General features: G+C 40.4%; 1 protein-coding gene across 1 annotated transcript in view; it reads right to left on the bottom strand.

Annotated features, from left to right (window-relative positions):
* Positions 1-23,841, bottom strand: part of LOC128618719 (neogenin) — a 132,689-nt gene that overhangs the window by 35,840 nt on the left and 73,008 nt on the right. The window contains exons 3-5 of the mRNA XM_053642518.1: positions 16,716-16,991; positions 15,821-15,971; positions 1,378-1,514 (exon numbers count right to left, since the gene is read on the bottom strand). Of these exons, the coding sequence (XP_053498493.1) occupies positions 1,378-1,514; positions 15,821-15,971; positions 16,716-16,991 (564 nt within the window). The remainder of the gene's footprint in view (positions 1-1,377; positions 1,515-15,820; positions 15,972-16,715; positions 16,992-23,841) is intronic.

Genomic DNA, 23,841 nt, shown 5'->3' with positions numbered 1-23,841 from the left:
GATCGGACTTAATTGTCCAGCACGTCCCACAGATGCTTGGTCAGACTGAGGTCTGTGTAATTTGGAGGCCGAGTCAACACCCTGAACTCTTTGTCATGTTCCTCAAACCGTTCCTGAACATTTCTGCAGTGTGGCAGGACGCATTATTCTGCTGAAAGAGGCCGCTGCTATTAGGGAATACGGTTGTCATGAAGGGGTGTACTTGATCTGGAACAATGTTTAGGAAGGTGGTACATGTCAAAGTAACTTCCACAGCAGAACATTGCCCAGAGCATCACACTTCCACAACCGGCTTGGCTTCTTCCCATAGTGCATCCTGGTGCCATCTCTTCCCCAGGTAAATGATGCACATACACACCCTGTCATCCACATGATGTAAAAGAAAATGTGATTGATCAGACCAGGCCTCCTTCTTCCATTGCTCCATGGTCCAGTTCTGACGCTCATGTGTCCATTGTTGGTACTTTCAGCAACTGGACAACGGTCTGCAGCTACACAGCCCCATACACAGCAAGCTGTGATGCACTGTGTGTTCTGACACCTTTCTATCATAGCCAGCATGAACGTTTTTAGCAATTGGTGCTATAGTAGCTCTTCTGTGGGATCGGACCAGACAGGATAGCGTTCGGATCCTTACGTTTGCTCATTTTTCCTGCTTCCAACACATCAATTACCATTGTAACGAGACAATCAATATTATTCACTTCCCCTGTCAGTGGTTTTAATGTTACGGCTGATCGATGTTGGTTGGGTAGAGACGCATCAATATGGATACCGGTATTGAGTGTCTGTGTGTCCAGCCCTTACCTAGTATGTTGTTCTTGACAATCAGCCACTATTGCTCAATGACAACGAGGGAATGCGATGCAGTGAAAGAAAAAAATGTATTTTATTTGAAAACCTCACTCTTCTCCACTGCAACCCAAGTCGATCCGAGGTAACTGATGTATCTCGCTTATGCACTTAATTTAACATCAACTCTGTAAATTATAAAGAACGAGCCTGGTAGGATAAGAGCATGAGCACACGTGCACTTTTCATTGCCATTATGTGGCCACAAATGTTCTGTGAAGCCCCAGATTAATAAATATCAAGTAGTTTACTCATTTCGGGATCAGGACCTTTATCCAAAAACATGTGTTTTTATTCCATTTAAGAATAAAAATGTATGAAACCAGGACAGAGTTCATAAGCTAACGTGCATTATGTAGCACTATATACCGCCAAAAATGAAGACTAAGTATACTGATACTATGTTTGAGACTTTTTTTTTAAATGTTTGAGACCAGAGACAAAAACAACATCCCATTGGAGTACCAGTAATGGAGCATTCTACACCACACTAACACTCAGACAGGTGCTGGTTTAGCTACCCACCTTGCACATTAAGCTCTGCTTGGGTCTCGATGGTCTCATTGCCGTTGTCTGCCTGGCAGCTGTAAGTACCACCATCGTCCTCAGTCACATTCACAATCTGCAGGCTGCCTCCACCAATCACAGCAAACCTTTCATCACTGTAAAAAAAAAACAAAAAAAAAACAAAAAAAAAGGAGGACGGGGGGATTAAATTTCATTAGGCAAAGGTGCATGAACATCCATTCATCTTCAGTAACCACTTTATCCTGGTCAGGTTCATGGTAGAGACAGATCCTGCCCTGGAAACACTGGCCACAAGGAAGGGATACACTGGATATTTCAGGCCATTCTGGACATTTCAGCAATTCCTATGCAAATATAAGTACTTTTTTTATCCAAACATATACTGTACTATATGGTCAAAAGTATGTAGACGTCTAACCATTGAAAACCCATTCTAAAACCATGGGCATTTGTATAGAGGTGGTCACCACTTTGCTGTTATAATAACCTCCACTCTTCTGTGAAGGCTTTCCTAAGATTTTCGACTGTGGTTGCTGTGTTTGTACCAATTCAGCCATTAGATTACAAGAGGTTGGGTACTGATGTCCAACAAGAAGGCCTGGGCCGAAGTTGGTGTTCCAGTTCATCCCAAAGGTGTTCAGTGGGATTGAGGTCAGGGTTCTGAGCAGGCCACACCAACCTTGGCAAACCACGTCTTTATGGACCTCACTTTGTGCTCAGGGACATTGTCATAGATCAGGGGTGTCCAATCTTATCCGGAAAGGGCCGGTGTGGGTGCAGGTTTTCATTCCAATCAAGCAGAAGCCACACTTGAGTCTACTGAAAGCCAAGATCAACTGATTAAACAGGTGGAATCAGGTGCGGCTCCTGCTTGGTTGGAAAAGTAAATATGATGTAAATATGAAAGAAAGTAAATATGATGATCAGAGAGTTAAAAAAGGAGAAAGAGAAATACTAAAGATTGAACGAGGCAAAGAAATTTGAAGGGAATGTATGGTGTCATGAGCAGCCAATGAAGAATGTGAAGTGAAGGTCTATATGATGCTGATATGAAGTGTTTTATCAGAAGCGAATCAGTAATACTTTAAACGATCTGAAATTTAATTGACTCTGAACTGATCCCAAAAGAAGAGTCATATGTAAAGGACTTATAACTGGACCGGAACCAGTAAGAACTCATAAGTCATACTGCTGCTGAACATGATGTCCACCCAGGTCTTAATTTCCAGCAGATACAATAGTAATACGGCCTGGATGGGAACTGGATGGAATTTGTAGTAAAATGTCATTAGCTTGTCAGGTGCAGTCACTAGTGGGCTTGCTGGGAACCCTGGGTTCAACATGCAAGATATTAAAGGAAGTATATGAATTATAAAAAGCAGTGGACCAAGACCTGATCCCTCATGAACCCCTTATGTATCAGGCAATATTATATCTGTCAGATAAGAAGTGAACCGGTTCACAGTGTAGTGCGGATGATGCTGGTTCTCAGAGACTTTGTAAAAGAATAAGAGTGGCACCCAAAGTCGAAGGCTGTAACAAAACGACAAGCAAATCGTTCAAGGATCGGCTCAGAGCTATAGAGTAGCCAGGAACCATACTGAAAAAGCTTTATAAATTTACTATATATCATGTATATAATTAAAAATGATTTCTTGATTCGACAGGCAAGTTACTACAGTGTACTATATTTTAAAGAGTTAGACATAGTTTAGAGTATATGCACTGTTTTATATATATATATATATATGTGCGTGCAAAAGTTTTAGGCACATGCAAAGAAATGCTGTAGAGCAAAGATGCCGTCAAAATAATGAAATCAAATGTGTCTACACTTAAAAAATACCGTAAAGAGCAGTAAACAGTAGTAAATGAAACAAAGTAAATATTCGGTGTGACAAAAAAATGAAAAATAAAAATAGTAGTCTCTGGTACAATTAGTGCAGTTTTATAAGGAAATGAGCTGTAAGTGTTATTGAGCATGTTGCAGAACCAGACACGGTTCTTCTGGAGACTTTGACAGTCGCACTCGCTTCTTATTTCTGCAGCAAAACCCAGCAGCCTTCATTGTTGTTGTTTTTTTTTCTGAAAAGTGGCCTCTTATGTAATATACTGCTTTCTTTACTGACATACAGACATTTTTCTGCAACATTTCATTTTGTGCTAGAAAACTAATGTTTGGGAATATAAAATGTTCTTGTACTGACTCGAAAATGTAGACGTCATAAAATGAAAAATCTATAACAAAGTTTGTACTAAAAAAAAAAAAAATAGGGTGCCTAAAACTTGTGCATAGTACTGTCTCTCTCTCTCTCACTTTCTCTCTCTCTATATATATATAAAGAGAGAGAGAGAGAGCACACAGACAGAGGTAGTAAACTCAGCTCAAAAAGTCTGTCTTTTTTCCTACTGTGACTTTAATCACATTCTTCCTTTTACTCATAATGAAACAATTTTTTTTATCCACAGACCAAGTAAGTAAGCCATTATGCACCATAATTATTGTTAGAACACATTTTCCTATATATATTTTTTTTTGCAAATTGGACATTCAGTACATTTCTCCATGCACACACACACAGGGGTGGGGTTGATATCAAAACAGGATGCAATATTGATTCTGTATCCTGAAGCCTTTCCTTTAAGGACATCACAATAACAAACCTAACTACCCCCTATGGCTTTGCTTTTGAAGTCTGCACACACAATCTACTGCTGAGCAGAAGGCAGTAGTGTGTAGTAAATTTCGAGTGTGAGAGACAAGAAGAAGAAAAAAAAAAAACAGGGAAAGGAAGAGAAATGTATAGCCAGTCACCAGTGCACAAGTGCAAAGCCAAGACAGTGCACAGGGTCTGTGGGACCCTGATGGATGTCTACACTCAAATCCCATCCTGCTCCAATCTTACCCACTCACAAGAGACTGTGAAGAGTGTCATTCGTCTTGTTCTTGTTGACTTGGAGAGGCTCTAATTTAATCAGCAGTAGAAACTGATTTGTTCTGTGTCTCACTTGTAGGCTTCCTTTGAGAGATAGCACTACTCTCAACCCTTCTTTGTTTTTTTTAGTTATGGTGTTCTCCAAGGTGAATTTCAGCTCACCAGGAAATGAAAGTCAAATGAAAGTACATATACTGTACATTTATAGGCCAGTAAATGTTGTGGACCATAGCCAAAAGTGCACTCCTAAACCCAAAGTTATAGTATATGCTTCACTGAGTAGTGAAAGCACCCGACAGCAGCAACTGTGTGGCCAGTGGTCGCTGTTGTTAAAATCCAGAAAGCACAGTTATTGTAACAATGGTTGATGATTGAAATTCAACCTTAACCCTCTTACCCCTAATAGTTATAAGAAACTGAATCTGGGTTGGTGATGGACATTTAAACAAGACAACGACCCCAAACATACAGCCATAATAACTCAAGAAGGTCTGGCATGGCCTAGCCCATCCTCTGACTTGAATCCTATTCAAAATGAATGGAGGATTTTGAAACTGCGAGTCCATCAGAGGGAAAATCGTAACCTTGGAGAATTCAACACGATTTGCTAAGAGGAATGGACCAAATACTGCAATACGTTAATTACTTCTTAGAATAGACGCCTCGAAGCTCAAACAGCCAGAAGAAGACATATTTCCCCTCGCTGTATAATGAGCCTGTAGACTTAGCCCAATGCAAAAAGCACACATTACATTCAAACAATTTCCAAGACTAGAAGTGCACCGTACACCTCATATAACTAAGGTGCACAAATGTTCTGAAGAACACCCAAAAGACTGGAGAAAGAAAAGAAGCCACGGGAAAGGAGGATCATTAAAATATAAATGAGTGGTAGAACAGCTGCAGTGTATAAAGCTGTGGTTAATTGCTTTTGAGGGTTGGGGCAGACAGAGCTGTGTGATGTCTGATGGCCTGGAAGAGACGGATGAAGGTGACACAGCACAAAGCACTATTCAATACAGTCAGATGGTTTTTCCTCAGGATGAGCAATTTTGCTTCGTCAACCTGACTGGAGCTGTAAAGTTATGTTTGCTTGTGCAATCAAAGTTTGTGTGGTTGTACAGAGGGGAAAAAAGGAGTTTATTTTGACTGATCATCTTTATCCTATGATTCCAAGATGACAATGTCCCCAACCACAGGGTACGGGGAATCAGTGATTGATTTGATGAGGATGAAAATGATGTACATCATTCACTCAGCGTCCACTTTAATAGGAACCCCTGTACACCTGCTCATTCATTCAAAAGCAAGAAATGTGGTCTCGATGATTTTGACAGTTGCATGGTTGTTGGTGCCAAATGGGGTGGTTTGTGTATTTCAGAAAGTGCTAATCTACTGGGATTTCAGAAAGTGCTAATCTATTGGGATTTCAGAAAGTGCTAATCTACTGGGAGTTCAGAAAGTGCTAATCTACTCTGATTTCAGAAAGTGCTAATCTACTGGGATTTCAGAAAGTGCTAATCTACTGGGAGTTCAGAAAGTGCTAATCTACTCTGATTTCAGAAAGTGCTAATCTACTGGGATTTCAGAAAGTGCTAATCTACTCTGATTTCAGAAGTGCTAATATACTCTGATTTCAGAAAGTGCTAATCTACTGGGAGTTCAGAAAGTGCTAATCTACTCTGATTTCAGAAGTGCTAATCTACTCTGATTTCAGAAAGTGCTAATCTACTGGGATTTCAGAAAGAGTTAATCTACTGTAATTTCAGAAAGTGCTAATCTACTAAGATTTCAGAAAGTGCTAATCTACTGGGATTTCAGAAAGTGCTAATCTACTAAGATTTCAGAAAGTGCTAATCTACTGGGATTTCAGAAAGTGCTAATCTACTAGGATTTCAGAAAGTGCTAATCTACTGGGATTTCAGAAAGTGCTAATCTACTAGGATTTCAGAAAGTGCTAATCTACTGGGAGTTCAGAAAGTGCTAATCTACTCTGATTTCAGAAAGTGCTAATCTACTCTGATTTCAGAAAGTGCTAATCTACTGGGATTTCAGAAAGTGCTAGAATCTGATGCTACAGTGTGTACAGGCTCACCGAAACTGGACAGCTGAAGATTGGAAAAACATCACCTGGTCACCATTCCCCATTCTGAAGTTTGCTGAAGCTCTTCTGAAGACCTGTATATGTATGATTTTTTTTTTTTTGCATTGCACTAATTGGCTGGTTTGGATAATCACATGAGTAAGAAGGTGTACAGGTAAAGGTAATAAAGTGGCTTATGAGTATATACATATACATATTTCACCAACTCAGGAGGATACACACTCCAGCATGTCTTAAGAGAGATGACATATGGAAGTTATGAGCATAATTTGTCTTAAATCCATTACAGCAGTCCCTACATTTACTACTCCCCAAATGCCAATCATTACCATCAGAAGAAAACAAACAAGCTGCTCAGTTCAGTTTAGCAGATCACATCCCGCTGACACTATCGATCCTTGTGGCTTAAGAGCAGATGGGGGTAAAAAGCACTCAAACTCACTCAAGTGGTGCAGTTATGTGGTCACGCTAACTGCTTGCTTATGCTTAGCATGTCAGGGATGACCACTAGGGTTAAGAAAAATTTTGGACATTTCATATCAGTTTGTTTATCCAGATCACTTTGGCTGAGATAAATCTTGAGAGAAGCGCGAATGGCAAAGCCATTGGGGCAGAGTGCTTCGGCTGGCAGAGCAATAAAGCATGGCCGTGTTCATGGGGCAGAGCCAAGAGCTTACCTTAAGCTTCAATCAACCGCTGAAGGCAGGCAGAGTTTCTCAAACTTCAACAAGGTTACAAGGCACAGACACAAACTGCTTTTTCTGTTAGTGGAGAGACACCTGTGTTTTGACAGCTAATAGACTGGCACGATTGCACACATCAAATGTTTTCAGCTACAAGATAACTATACAGTAAAGAACACATGCAATTGATATAAAAGAATGTACCATTGGCGTATTTATTTTCAGTGGGAATACGTTTGATTGGGTGGTAATGCATACATTCTATAGCAGGTTACGTAGTTCATTCATTCATTCATTAGTCACAGTAACAGCTTTGTTGGTGGATCTGAAGCCTATGCCAAGAACATGGTGGGAACACACCCTGGATCAGCACGCCGTGCAGGCGCTCATTCACATCTAGGGGCAATTTAGAGTCATCAAATCACCTACATGCATTTTATTGGGAACTGGTAGGAAAATAGAGAACCCAAAATCCAGACAAACACGGTGAGAGAAAATGAAACTAGGGACCCTGAAGCCTTGAGGAGGCAACACTTCCTGGTGCGCCACCACGCCATCATGTTATCATGTTGCCACCAGGTTGCAGTCACAGAAATGAACGGAAAGTCAATGAAACGCCACAATATTCGCAGGAGATTGAATACTTTTAACGCAGATTTTCCGCAGATTTGGGCCAAGAGTCATCATGTGACATCATCACAACGCGCATTCAGCCAAAGCCCCCTTTGCTTTGCGTGTGTCAAACATGAGTACGGCTAAAAGGTCTCATTCACCAACAAACATCACTGCAAACAATTTCGTGTGATTGCAATTTTGCTAATCCGAGTAGGTTTTTTTCGCCAAAAAAAGAGGAACAAACCGCAGCAAAATCAAGCATTTTGGGCTGCAACAGTCACAATAAAAACTGCCAAATCCTGCATGGACTATGTTATATAGTTTGTGTGGCCTTATCATGCTCAATTCAGGACGTAAATTCAGGAACACTGGTGACCAATCTAAAACGGTGAAAAATCACTGAACACAAGGTAAGTACTGGACTGACGAGTATGGAGCAATGCTGCCTGTACGATCAGGAAACAAGTTAGATTTATCCAATCAGGACAGTCAGCCAAGCCCTATCTAGCTTGCTAGAGAACAAATTAATTTCTACCTTTCCATCTGACTTATTTGCAGCATCTCATTCATTTGTGCATTTTTAAGATTTTTCAATATTAGAATCTTTTCTAAAAATCTAAAAGCGTAAACCATTTTCCACTTTTTTTTTCGGACTGCACAAGCAGGAAATCTCACTATACAGTTGAACGCATCAGACGTATCAATGGTTACAGTTTTTATTTTGGACAGTACCTCACTTGCACACTGAGGTGTAGCCTGTTCATTCCCCCGGTGGTGCAGACGCCACGCCGGCGTCTACAGTTTGCCTATTGTGCAAAAATAGCTTTCGTATGAATAAAATAGCGACGGTATCAACAAAAGCCTACATGCCATCTTTCAAAGTAATCAGTTACCCATGAGTTCTGAAATTCGAGCACTCGATAACTGAACAGGTGTCAGACGTGTCGCCTCAGCACTTGTTTACAGTCTGCCGGAAATCGTGTTCCAACGACAGAACAATAAAAAATACAGCTGATGGGTAGAAACAACAGTTATATCATAGTTTATTTAGTAAAATGAAACATTTTGAAACCATGATCTATTTTGAAACACAACTGTCTTTTCATTTGTGAGTAGTCATCGGTGTGCAGTGCTTATATTTTGGGACAGTAAGACTTAAATTGAATTAGTAAACAAAACAGGAATCCACCTTGGCCCTCTAACAAAGGTAAGATATAGTGTAATATAGTGTAAAGTGTAATATAGTGTTTGTGTGTGTGTGTCTTCACTTCATCACAATGTCATCCCCCTATTCACACTCTGCTGCACCGTTTCCGAACTAGATTCAGCTCAACTCCGCCGAGGCTGCATCGTTTAGTCTCTTCACTGCCACTTCGTTCAAAGCGTCACTGTTTTTTATATCGGCTCTCCCCTCTCCTCTCGCCTCGTTCACACACTACCCTTGCCAGTGACATAGCCATTCGAGCAAGACACACAGTTTACACAGCCAGGGGAGTTAGACGAGGATATATCTGTACATCTGATCGGTTTCTATTATCCTAGGCAGTGGATAAAAGTGAATTAAGAAAGCCGGCTCGTTTTCTGTTCAGACACAGACGCTTCGATAGTCAGACGCTGTACTTTCAAAATGACTGGTAGTACAAAAAATTACAAAAAAAATCATGGGTGAGTGATATGACTAAAATATATTACAATATATGAAGACATTTCTACACAGTATATGCATCAGGATATGTAGGGAGGTGGACAAATAGGTAGTTCCCTGGCAGTCCAGTAGGTTTATCCATCAGAAAAAGGAGAGAAAAAATACAAACATTTTTTTTTATTGACTTTCACAAAACAAATGCTTTCATGTGGTGTATGTAAACACAAGGTGCTTCACTGTACCTTGATGCTACTCGATCTGAATCTCATCGTCTGCTGCACAACACACACTGGCCGGAGTGCCATCTAGTTGACATTAGAACGATTTGAACTTGGCGAATTCATTAATTAGGGCACGCAGATGACAGGCAATCTTATATATCACAATATCACTTCCAGATCACTTCTGGTGCGAGAACGCTGTGTGCGTCTGGCTGCCGCTTCGCACCTGTACTATTGTTTGTTTTGCATGCGCCTTTGTGGATTATTTCACTTTTTGGTTCTTCAACGTTTTCAGTTTTGGACACTTTTGTGTTTTTTTTCTCGCTGCTTGATGCCTGTTTTTCTGTCGGCCTGCTGCGAACTCTCTCCCCGTTCTGTCCACCACTTTCAGCTCGGCTGGAGAGGGAGTTAATGATCTCTGCATCAGTTGTGCTGATTGTTTACTGCTTACTGTTTGGATGGGTTGCCATCCTCTTGGTAAGCTGTATATTGGTGATGTGATAGTCGGGGTCTGGCTAACGTGGTATCGCTGGTGGTCCATATCATATCTGTCAGCGTATATACATGCCTTGGGCAGTTGCTCCCCTTCTACATCATTTTTGGTAATAAAACTGAAATGGAGATTGAATACTCACCATTCCAACTGAGGGCTTTAAAGTGCCATCCACATCTTGATTCTGAGACCTATGAGTACTGTCGGACGCTTGGAATTACTCGTCGTCCTCGATATACACACCACTCATAAAGAGTATCCCAGAACACTCACTGCTCAATACCTGGTACTATCCCATGTATCTGGTCTAACAACAGGGCCCAGCCTCAGTCCAAGTCACCATACACCCGAGCTCCGTGCCTTAAAAGTCATTGGTAGACGGCTCGAGCGGCTTTATAGGAAAACTGGTCTTACTGTTTACTATCTAGCTCTCATTGATCACCTCAACACATACAAAACTGCTCTGAACTCTGTGCGGTCTAACTATGTTTCCACAATGATCAATAAAGCAAACAATAGGCCAGAGCTTTTGTTTGACACAATGAATAAGCTCACCCAACCTCCTGCTCATGATGTTCACACATCTGTTGCTCTTTCCTGAATTATTACCAGGAAAAGTTGAATGCTGTCTGCCAATGCTTTATAGGCAAGGCCTCAGATTTGAGTTTTCTGCCTCAATTTACTTGATGCTTGAAGCTTTACTCCTACGAACCCCTCTTCTGTCAGTGACTTAATACTGAAATCCAGTTCTTCATCTTGCCACCTACATTTCTCCTCAAACGCTGTCGTTCTGTCCTTCCTGCACCTATATTTCTCACATCATAAAAAGATTTTTAGCTTCAGCTTCTCTCCCTCTACCACTTAAAACTGCAGCAGTGACTCCAGTTCTTAAAAAAACCTAACTTGGACCCTACTGTTCTTCCTAATTTTCGCCCTATCTCTAACTTACCGTTCATTTCCAAAATACTGGAAAAGTACTGCTGCCTCCCAGCTCTGATCTTTACTTGCTCAAAATAAGCTCTTTGACCCCTTTAATCTGGCTTTATTTTTTTTTTTAACTCTCCAGTGACTCTGATTCTCTTTCTATTCTTCTATTACTTGATCTTAGTTCCGCTTTAGATACTGTCTGTCATGACTTGGATACTGGTGTCACGGGTGCTGCTCTATCTTGGCTTACTTCACATCTCACGGATTGACAGTTTTACATTTCTATGCAGGACTATCAGTCATCTACTGTATCTCTGAAATTAGGTGTCCCTCAGGGATTCCTCGACCTCATACCACATATATATATATATATATATATATATATAGTTTTTGGGTCAACTTACTGGCCACGATCAGTTACCACTGTTATGCCGATGACATTCAAATCTATACAGCTTGTAGATTTGTAGATCTGCTCCCACTCTCCAGACCGGTCCACTATCAGCATGTGTAAATGAAATATGGCTTATCTCCAACTTTTTAAAACGGAACATTGGACAAAACTGAGATCATTATTATTGGAGCTCCAACACTTAGTAAAAATATCCTTTATGACCTTATTTGTGACATTAGTGGTACTCTAATTAAACCATCTAGTACTGTAAAAAAAAAATTGTAGGCATCATCTTTGGTCCCTCCCTCACCTTTGAAGCTCATATAAACTCTGTTTCTAAATTTAGATTCTTTCACCTTCTTCGCATTGCTTGCCTCCGTCCCTTCATTAGCCTCAAAGCCACTGAAACACTGGTTCGTGCATTTATACAGCGGGGGGAAATAAGTATTGGACGCGTCAGTATTTTTTTCAGTAAATACATTTCCAATGAGGTTATTCACATGAAATTTCCACCAGACATCAGTATCAACTCAAGAAATCCGGAAATATAAAGAATTCACAACATTAAAGTCCATCAATAAATTTATGTGTAATAAAGTGGGATGACATGGGAAAAAGTATTGAACATGCTGTAATTAGCAGGTAAACCAATGGGGAGTGCATTGCAATAGTCAAGATGTGAGGATACAGTGGGGGAAATAAGTATCGAACGCGTCAACATCCTTTTCAATAAATATATTTCCAATGAGGCTTTTCACATGAAATTTTCACCAGACATCAGAATTAACTCAAGAAATGTCTGAACTGCATTGGCTACCGGTTTGGTTTCGCATCAAATATAAAAGAACCCTGCGTACGTTTAAATGACTTCACTGTTTGGCACCTCGCTATCTTAGTGAACTGCTTCTCCCCTACAACCCAAGCCGCTCTCTCAGGTCCTCTGGGCTCGGCCTCCTCTCTGTCCCTAGATCTCGTCTCTGTACCATGGGTGGCAGGTCTTTCAGTGTTGTAGAACCCAAAATCTGGAATTCACTCCGTCTGACTCTTCACAGCATCACATCCATCTCCGAGTACAAATCTCAACTTAAAACGTATCTGTTTTCTGAGTGTTGTTCGTCCTAACGTGTTGCTATGCATTTTGCTCTCAGTGACTGTACTACCTGTACATGTTTTTCATCTTTTGTGTTTGACTGTTCATTATTTTTCACGTTTTGTGTTTGTCCACGATTGTTCATTGTTTATGTATTATTGTATTGCTATTGTAAAGCGTCCTTGAGCTCTGGAAAGGCGCTGTATAAATGAAACATATTTTATATAACCGAGCGTTATAAAGTTTGGCGCAAAGCTGTCATACAACTCTCCTGCTTGCTACACATGATTAAATATGTTGACAGAAAATAAAGACGCTAGCTAGACTTTCTTGTAAAGAATACATGTCTTGTAATGCATTTGAACCTGGTGTAACCTGGTGTTTCTCAAAGGGCTCAAACAGACATAGGAAAGGTCTCAGTCTGGCTTCTGAGGGGTCAGAGAATTGTGGGTAACGCATCAATATTAGAATGTATGAAAGACGGCCAGGGTGCAGCAAGGGGAGCCATCAAGAATGCATTACGCTGTCGGAAGGCCATTAAAGAAGCAATTACAGGGCAAATGGAGTCTGTCAGCAATCTCCATTCTAGCTTGGCCAAATGAGCAAAGACCTGCAATTAGACATTTACCCGCGCTGCCTGTCGCTGCACGCTGACAAGAGCCGAGCTAAGAGAACACACAGAGCTGAGCATCAGGATGCAGCTGGCATGCGTTGGGGATGCCTCGCATTATCAGCTACCAAACAGCGCCTGACTACTCACCTATTTAATACGATCAATCCAATCATCACCAGTGATATTCATCAGAGTTACAGAAGGAAGGACACAACCTAGGGGAAGTTCAGAGTTAAGCAAAGGACTGTGAATGTCTGGGAAATATTCTATCATCTTTAGGGCCCAGTTTTGCTTTGCAGGAGCTTATTTTTCACATGAAATAAGAGCTGTGGTGCTCGAACTGCGCAACAGTCCTGTACTATCCTATCACTGCAGCGAATCTGCCAAGAGGTTTGCCAAGGTGTATTGATAAACGTCTTTTAAATGAAGTTAGCTTTACACATACTCCTCCTTCCATGCCTCTTCTATCTCCAATTGCAGCCCAATCTCTTTGAAAAACACCATGCATTTTTCATGGGATGTGGCAGAGAAAAAAAAAAAAATCTCATCATTAATCTTGGTTGAATGGAGTCATGGGATGGACGCTGACTAACATGGATAAAAGAAATCTAGCAAAATTCCTTACAGCTCCATTCATCGTTATCTACAACTTACCCAATTCGATTTTTATCTACTCACCCTCTACCTGTTTTTCTTTGCGGAAGAAGAATGTACAACACAGAGGAGTCGGCGTGTTCGGGAAAGCAATCTAAGATGTCAGTGAACGTGATTCGTGGACAAAAGCGAGGACTTCCGTGTTCTATTAACTGAGACTTGTGCTCTCAGAGTCGCATCCATTCTAGCATGAAGGAAGTGCTCAGTGAATTATCTTTCCAGTGTTTATTATGTTCTGGATACTGACCATTTAGGTGCAATTTACATTCATTCATCAGTTTCAGTAAGCACGCCATCTTGTTTAGGGTTGCGGTGGATCTGGAAAACGGGGCAAGAAATGAGAATACACCTTGCTACCATGCACGCACACACACACACACACACATTCACATGCTCATTTACACCTAGGGGCAATTTAGTGGAGCCAATTCAGTGGCAGGAAATGGGAGGAAACTCATACGGACACGGGAGGAACATGCGATGACATGAGTCAAACGTACATTTCTGTACTAAAACACATAATGGTGCATAGACTTACTGTATAACCTAAAGGTTTTTCCAGCATTACTGAAAAATTGCCTAATATTTTCTTAAAGACATAAAACAGAAGATACTGGGCAACTCCTTCAGCGTACTAACCAAAAAGCTTGGAGATGACACACTGAAAGTGAGAGGCCAATAAGCCTTTTTACATCGCAAACACCAAGACTTTATCTCTAAGTTCATTTCACTAGGGTAAATATAATAAACACACCGACACTAAAATGAGTGACTGAGGCCAGGGTGGAAAAGGGACAGATTGGAGGCGCTGAAGGATGATTTACATGCTGAGTCAGTCTTGGCAGCTGTTCATAATTTTGTTTGTGTGTGTGTGTGTGTGTAGGCTTTATAAGCATAATTATTTCCCCATTCACATTACAGCGCAACAGAACCATTTTACCAACAGAACGCAGGGCAATTTTCTGTTTGTAAATAACTTTGTGTAATCCCATGCACACATATGCGTATATAACGAGAGGTTGGTGTGTGGATAGAGCATGGTTACGGCATTCCAAACAGGATCGAACACACACACGCACACACACACACACACAAGCTGAAATAACACATCAGAGCAACTGTATACTGAATATAATGGTGGCTTTGCAGACAATGCAGTAAGAAGAGCAAATTAAGATTTAAGTACTTCCATGATCACTTGTATATACAAATCATGCAATTATCCCCTTTTTTAAAAGTGAGTCTCTCGGTGTTCCAGTAAAAGAGCACAGTCGGGTCTCGGAAACAATATGCTACCATTGCCAGCACTTTTGATTCAACGTTCTAATCCGGTACAGCCTTTAATGAGAGCTGGTAATGGTGGGGAATTCTAGACCCTTGCCATTTGAAATTCTCTCTTTCCCAAATAAATGAGTTCTCTTGAAAACAAGAGTGTGCATAATGGAAAGCCCAACCCAAACCCATAGGTTTTAAATGAGGTAAATTCTAAGGCTCTTAAGAGCAATTACCACAGCAAGCTAATGACTCTTTACATTGGGAAATGGTGAATGGTGCGTACTGTGTTCAAGCCAGAGCCACTGTACTCTCTTTCACTCCTTTATGAGGCTTTAGTGCTGAATTGTACTACATTTGGAGTAGAGGAAGTATGAATGGCGGCAGTGTGTGTCTGTAGGTGGAGCAGTAGAGAGAGAGAGAGACAGGGACTTGTCAGTACTTCTCAATTCCGTTTTCCAGCCAATACACTGCACATTTCTGTGTTCACCCGGCTCGAGCACACATGATTCAGTTCATCGGCTAATTGCATTTCTTAGCTGGGAAAGGTGTGATAGAGCGAAGAAAATAAGCATCTGCAGCACTCTGCATCTGACATCTCCAGGCATTCACATGTAAAGACGGCTTAGACTGCAGACTCGGCGAAAATCTACAGATCTGGTCCACGCAGAAAATATGTGGCTCTCTTTGAAACTAGAAATATTTACAAACTCTGTTTTGCTTGGGCGGGTTCGAGCCATATGTGAAGAGAGTAAGCATTATCGAGCGAGACGCCCGAGGCACACACGCTCACCTCTCATCAATGACCTTGCTGTTCCGCTTCCAGCGAATGACAGGGAGTGGGAAGCCCTTCACCACACATGGCAGTAGCACCGTCTCTCCTACCGGCTTGGACACAGCAGACGGGCCCATTAGGATTTCCATTCTCTCATCAACAGCAGAATCTGAGACACAACAGAGGAAAAACAAGCTTTAATATTCCAGTCTTCAAATGCTTTATACTGTACGTCTTTATCATTTAGCTTTCCTCTTACACAATGAATCGAACATGATGACGGTTTCTATTTAGATAGAACAAAAAAAAAAAATCTTTGGTAAGATGATATACTTTAAAATCCTTGGCTTAGAATAGCTCTGTGGTATATCTAAAACACTCGCTTTCAGTGCAATTCACACTTTTAAATACTACTAGGAGTGAGCACTGTAACAGTGAAGTTTATAGGAACTAGGCGTCACATGCGTTCACTAGTCAACTGGATGGATGCTACCGAGGCCGGAAATGAACATGGCAATTAAACTCTCGAGCCATCATTAGCCTCGAAAATCCTCCTAGTCATTGCTACAGATATAGAATCCTCCATCAAAGGAAGGCTTGAAGGTTCAAGTTATAAGTAGGGCACTGATGATGGACGTGAGCTTCCATGCTTTCCATAATCAAAGATTTCGGCTGAGAAACCAGGTCATCGTAAAGGAGTGTAAAATGACACTGATGTATTATTTTACACATTTATTGCACTGATTTATTTTCATCATTAACAGTGTAGCCTAAAGGATTGAATGTAATCTGTAGCCTGTGTTTTATTTTTAAAAAAATAGCAATGTCCTGAATCAGTTATTGCTTTAAAAATGGAAAGAGGACCACTTTCTGAATATTACACATTACAAATGCATTTGTCCAGTATTGTTACCTGGTAAAAGCTCTAGCTGAGCATCTTGGCTCATCTTGGCTGGCCCTAGTCCCTCTATGATGCACCGATACACACCGGCATCGGCCTGTGAAGCGTTGCTGATCACCAGAGCCGCATGGGGTAGCTTTATCAGCCGCGTGTCCGTCTCTACAGCCTGACCGTTCCTCTGCCAGTGCGTGAAGGGAGAAAGATCCGGACTCACCTCACAAATTAGCAGCTCGTTACCCCTAGGATGTACAGACACACTCTCTGGTTGGCTGGAGAAATGCGGCAAACCTGCAGAGCACAAATAAATAAATAAATAAATAAATAAATAAATAAATCTCTCAATCAGAATACAACTGCTAGTAGGAGCCATTGTTCTGTCAACCTGAGCTAACATAATAATAATGTGCATTGCATTTTTTCAAAACATCTGTCTAAATAACAAAACCAAAGCAAAGAAAGCTTTGCTAATGAACAAATAGCCTCAAATGTCATTAACATCACTGTAAGAATAACAATAGCACAAACATTTTAACTAGAGATGCACCGATATTAAAATTTCTCAGCCGATACGATAACCGATTATTCAGAACGATATCGGCCGATACCGATAACCGATAGATCTGCCTTTTATACCTCCTTTTAAATGAATAATAATTAATTCCACAATTCTGAAAGAAATGCAGATAAAAACTTTATTCTCTCCATTTCAACAAGTTGTTTCACAGTAACTGGTCTCATAAACAGAACACACATTACTCTAATTAACATAAACACATTAACTAAATTCTCAAGATTAAAGTAAGGGGGGCATCGGGGGGGACGTTTCACTGCTGCATCGTCCGGTGTAAAATTTTTTATCGGTGCAGAGCTTACAGAGTTTACAAACTGCAGTTCTGTCATCCTTCCACACAAGAGACATCATCTTTACAAAATCGATGTGTTTTCCCGCCCTCTTTTGATTGAAAGGATATAATCAGCCCTGATCATCGGATGTTTTTAAACTATCGATTATCAGTCGATACATCGGTGCATCTCTAATTTTAACTGATTGCATAACCTGCTTACAGCGACTTGGAACCATCGGCATCGACGGGGATGCCTCTGCTGTCAACGGGTCTTCTCTTTCTTGTTAATATTTTCTTTGCCAGAAATACCCTTAAAATGTACTTCAAACATGAAGGAAGCTATTGAAGAAAAACTATTTTTGTGACCTTGACCCTGTTTGCTGATGATGGCCCCACACGGACAGCCTAAAGATCAGTGAGATTACTGTGGATAGTACCACTTAAAAACCATGAAGATGGCTTTGGACTATAATTGATATGTACAGATTGCTATGACAGATTTAGGACTACAATTGGCGCAAACAGTTCTGCACTCAAGTCTCCATCAGTGAACACTGGATAAGTTCAACAAAACAGACTTCATGTGAAAACTATAATGAATTTCCTGGTTACACACTTGCATTATTTGACTATATAGCACACAGTTATAGACGATTATTATTTATAATCGCACTATCCGGTGTAACCCAGATGAGGACGGGTTCCCTTTTGAGTCTGGTTCCTCTCATGGTTTCTTCCTCATATCGTCTTAGGGAGCTTTTCCTTGCCACCTTCACCTCTGGCTTGCTCGTTAGGGATAAATGTATACATTTAAAATGCATCATCCTGAATTGATATATTTCTGTACAGCTGCTTTATGACAAGGTCCACTGTTAAAAGCGCTATAGAAATCAAATTGAATTGAATTGGATCAACTCCAATATCTAATTGGTTCATCTGCTGGCTAAAATGATAATTCCATATAAACCTACAAACATTCGATCACTCCTTCTTGACATATCGTGCTAACAAGAATCTCGGACCGATGGATGGACAACCCGAAATACCCTGCCACGTATTTATCGCCAGTGTTTTACTCCGAAGCCTCAAGCAATAGACATACTCACATTGCTACAATCAGGGTCTCAATGCAAACATTACACATTACATTTCTCTCAACTTTGGCAATGGTGTTAACGATCATGCTCGTGGGCAGTGGGCAGGGTGGGCAATATGGGAAAAGTCTCATTTCATGATATTTATAAAGGATTTTCGTGAAAAACAGTAATATGAAAGAGATTTAAGCTGAAGTGGCAGTGGGGCGGGGGGGAGGGGCTCTGTGAGCAAAGATGCAGTTTCATCAATACCTCCTCATTTTCTTTATATAGAAATTAACATTTGGGACGTACAGAAATGATCATCCAATCAGCTACTAGTTAATATAATTATCAGTGTAGTCATTCAGGCGATACCTGTGACAACCTCAGTAAAGTGTATCTAGATTTGATTTAGCACATCTTTACTACATTTTAACAAAGAAGAGTATAAATTGTAAGAAAATAAGCACAGAGGCATAAACTGAAAGTGAGAATTGTATACGGCAGCGAACGCACACTTAGACATGGTTTTCTTTGTTCTTATAATATTGACACACAAGTGCAAGCCACTCTGTAGAAGCACTGCGAAATAAAAATAATAAAAGCCCAGGAGTGCACTTTTGGGAGGTGAGGTTTATAATGGACTATTTATACGACTCCAGTAGTACTTTACTCTTTAATAGCTCTACAGACATTTAAATGTAGGGCCTGTGGGAGCCCAAGTGATGTCCTAATGTTTTTACCGGCTGTTGCTTTCTCTCTGCTGGTTTGGGGGTTAGTTCACAAGATGTGTGGGTGTGAATCTTCATGTTGGGTTTGTGAATCTGGCTTGCAACCAATGAGATGGTGCCAGGTCCTTTGTGCACAGGAAGCAGCAACAGAAGCGTCCACAAGAGGAGAAATGCCACTCTGCTACTGGATACAGATGTGCCCTTGAGCTACTACAGACCACAGTCATCTTATACACGCTACACAGAGAAGTATTCACAGAGGTGGAACAACGGCGTAAACATCTCATCAGGCAAACCAACCAGCTCAAAATATACAAATAGAAACGAGGTTTCGAGGAAAGTCGAAAGAAACCAGAATCGCAAACATAAAAAACCGAGAATCTGTTGAAGATGGCAGAAGAACAGTGAAGGTTCTACAGTCTGAGAAAAAGCCAAACATCTGGCTCCACTGCAGTGACTCATCAAAAACTGCACTGTGGGTCTTCTGGTCTCTATAAAGCGAAAATGTATTCATTCTTTGGATTCCAAGAGGCACATAAATGTGCGCACACACACACACACACACACAAAGTCCCCAAAACCCCTGTGCTGCTACCGTAGTTCTGAATGTCAGTCTCAGGGAAAGAGAAAACACACTAAGTGTGAGTGTATGTGATTCCCCCCCACACACACACACACAACAAAGAGGAAGATCATTAAACATAGCCGTGGGCTACTCATTGCCTGGGGGAAGGCTTTCAGCTCTTAACAACTGCAGATACAAACAAACAAGTTGTTTCAACGCCGGCCTACATATTTCATAGTGAAAACTCTGAAGATAACGGAGAGCCTGTATCTGAAGGACACTCATACATACCTTCTTCCATATTCAATTTCTTTTAACTAAAGAAATAATCGAAAAAAATAAAAAATAATCCGTAAAGAACGACCCCTCTTTGTAAACAGGATTTTGTTATTGACTCTATTTCATTATACCTTGAATGTATAAACCATGCCTGCTTGCCCACTATGCATATTTCTGCTCAAGCACACTTCAAATCGATTTAGTTAGTTTCTAGTTCAAAACAAGGAGCTGAATCAGCAAGAACTCGAGCGGGACTGCAAAGTGAACAGTTAGTGTTACTGCAGAAATGTTTTGAACCAATAACTGATGGAACCAATATCATTTCTCCATATTGGCCTCTTGATAAAAAAAAAAAACACTTCTCTCATGGGGTTTCACTATTTGGCAACTACTAGAACTGCCAACCTTATTGAATTTTGCGTATGAGCTCTGTAAAAACAGAACAGTACGAGAGATGCTAATGAAACATTTCAAAAAGAAAGAAAAAGAAATAGGACAAAGATTTTGACCCAAAAAGATTAAACAGGATTACAATGAAGTTAACAAACAATGGTAATTGTGATATTAAATAATAATAAATATACTGTTGTTTTTTTTTAACTGGCACTTTTCTGCTCAACACTGAGCAACATCAACAGAGAAAAAGCCAGCCATGTGAACATTAGACAAACGATTTCTAAAAAGATTACATCCAAACGAGAGGTTATGTTATTTTGTTTGTTTGCTTGTTTTTTGTCTTTTTTTAAACTGTTTGCTGCGTATTACTGTAGAATTACTTAAAAATCTACTATCCAGCTGGGTTTCCGCTATTGCCACAGTTCCTGACTGCACAGCTGATATTCCCTTCCTCTCCTTAAACCTGAAATGGTGGAAATGCTCTTACGGCTAACGGTTCCGGACGATTAAAATGTTTAGCTCGATATTTGAAAATGGAAAATCGTGATCAGGCAACAATCAATATCGCACAAGCCAAGCTTGGGATTATACAGAGCCCTCCACTAATATTGGCACCCTTGGTAAATATGAGCAAAGAAGGCTGTGAAAAATTGTCTTTATTGTTTAATTTTTTTATCTTTTTTTTTTTTTTTTTTTTTTTTTTTTTAAAAAAACACACAAAAATACTCTGCACTCATGGATATCAAACCATTGCAAACAAAACACAGGTTTATCCAAAAAATATATCTTGGTTAAATATAAGTGTGCAACAATTATTGGCATCCTTTTAGTCAATACTTTGTGCTACCTCCCTTTTCTTAAGATAACCGCTCTGAGTCTTCTCCTATAATGCCTGATGGAGGTTGGAAAACACATGGCAAGGGATCTGAGACCATTCCTCCATACAGAATCTCTCCAGATATTTCAAATTTCGAGGTCCACACTGGTGGACTCTCCTCTTCAGTTCACCCCACAGGTTTTCTATGGGGTTCAGGTCAGGAGACTGGGATGGCCATGGCAGGACCTTGATTTTGTGGTCAGTAAACCATTTTTGTGTAGATTTTGATGCATGTTTTGGATCATTGGCCTGCTGGAAGATCCAACCACGGCCCATTTGAAGCTTTCTGGCAGAGGCAGTCAGGTTTTCATTTAACATCTGTTGATATTTGTCCATGATAATATGTATCTTAACAAAATGTCCAGGTCCTCTAGCAGAAAAACAGACCCAAAACATTAAAGATCCACCACCATATTTAACCATGGCCATGAGGTACTTTTCCATATGGCTACCTCTCTGTGTGCACCAAAACCACCTCTGGTGTTTTTGCCAAAAAGCTCTATTTTGGTTTCATCTGACCATAGAACCCGATCCCATTTGAAGTTCCAGTAATGTCTGGCAAACTGAAGATAGTTGAGTTTGTTTTTGGATGAGAGTAGAGGCTTTTTTCTTGAAACTCTTCCAAACAACTTGTGGTGATGTAGGTGACTTCAGATTGTAGTTTTGGAGACTTTCTGACCCTTAGATGCAACTAACTTCACTCGAACCATCCTCTTCACAGTGCGTTGAGACGATATAGACACACATTCAATTCCAGGTTGATTCATAACATTTCCAGTTGACTGGAACTTCATAATTATTGCTCTGATGGTGGAAATGGGCATTTTCAATGCTTGTGCTATTTCCTTATAGCCACTTCCCATTTTGTGAAGCCCAACAACCTTTTGCTGCACATCACAGCTATAGTCCTTGGTCTTACCCATCGTTATGAATGACTAAGGGAATTTGGCCTATGCATTATCCCTGTGAAACAGGAAGTCATAGTTGAACAATTTCCTGTTCCTAGTCACCCAGGTGTACCAAAAAATGTCAAATATTAACGGGAATTTACTTCAAATATTTTTCTCATATGAATTCATAGTGGTGCCAATAATTGATGCACACCTATATTTAACAAAGTTTAATTTTTTTTGGATAAACCTGTGTTGTGTTTGCAATTGTTTGATATCCTTGAGAGCAGATCATTTTTGTGAATTTTTTTAACAAAAGATCAAAAGTTTAAACAATAAAGGCAATTGTTCACAGCCTTCTTTGCTCATATTTACTGAGGGTGCCAATAACAGTGGAGGGCATGTATATGCTTCCTCCTAGATTCTGCGACCACATGCTTAGGCCACGTCACTGGGCACAGACTAAGCACGCTTCCCTTCCTGCTCACAGGCGCCCACAGCTGGTTAGCTTAACGTATGTACCTCCTGGCTAATTATAAAAGCCAAATATCCGTAACTATGAACTAGGACAAGAAAAAATGACTTGTTTGGTATAATCATAAAGTACAATTTTGCAGTTAAATTTTCCTCCAGTCGGTAGTGCATGCTTATGCAGTTGACATAACAAATACACATATTAAAGGCATAGCAAATGCTTTACTGAATGCCAGCTCAATATTTCAGCCTGCAGACTTACTCCAGCAGCACACTCTGGCATTTGTGAATGTTCGAACTTCATGTAATCACGGTAGCAACCCGGGTTCATAGTGATCTGACATTAAGTACAAATAATTGCACCTTATATATACTAATATAGCGAATTAATCCACTAAATGCGCCATGTGAGACACAGCACACCCGAATTGCCTCAGTGTCATTTAAGGCTTTTAACAAAGTTGTACTGGATGTCATTGGAAATTCCCCCACCCCAAGGTTTACCTCCGACCATCCGCTCACACTCACATGAGAGTAAAAACTGCAGTTTAAGAAGTTTTAGTCCCAATGCACACCTCCATCTCGTGCTGCTCTCTGCATCATCACACAGACACTGCTTTTCTTGCCCATATTTTCCTCACAGACTTCTTGTGGTCCCAGGGCATAACAAATACACAAAGAGTGATTTCAGTATCGAGTACTGCCATCTCAAATGGTTAATATATCTAACCATTAATATAATATTTAAAAACCTGTGCACTCCCACTGGCTAGTGTCACTCTTATTGACGGGGGAAGAGTAATGACTGTGGCATCACTGGGACCCAATGATCTTTCTTTACACCACAGAATTAAAAAGCTCAGCTTGGCCAAAAAAAGTCAAACCCACTGTAGAAACCTTAAAGGTGCAATAGTTAAAATTTTTCATTTCTTACACGTACAAATAATGGGAATAATTATGTAGAAATGATAAATGTCATGTCACTGCAAACTAGCGACTCCATTT

This window comes from Ictalurus furcatus, chromosome 14 (assembly GCF_023375685.1).
Source record: "Ictalurus furcatus strain D&B chromosome 14, Billie_1.0, whole genome shotgun sequence".
Classification (NCBI taxonomy): Eukaryota; Metazoa; Chordata; class Actinopteri; order Siluriformes; family Ictaluridae; genus Ictalurus; species Ictalurus furcatus.
This window is presented reverse-complemented; position numbering and strand designations above follow the sequence as displayed.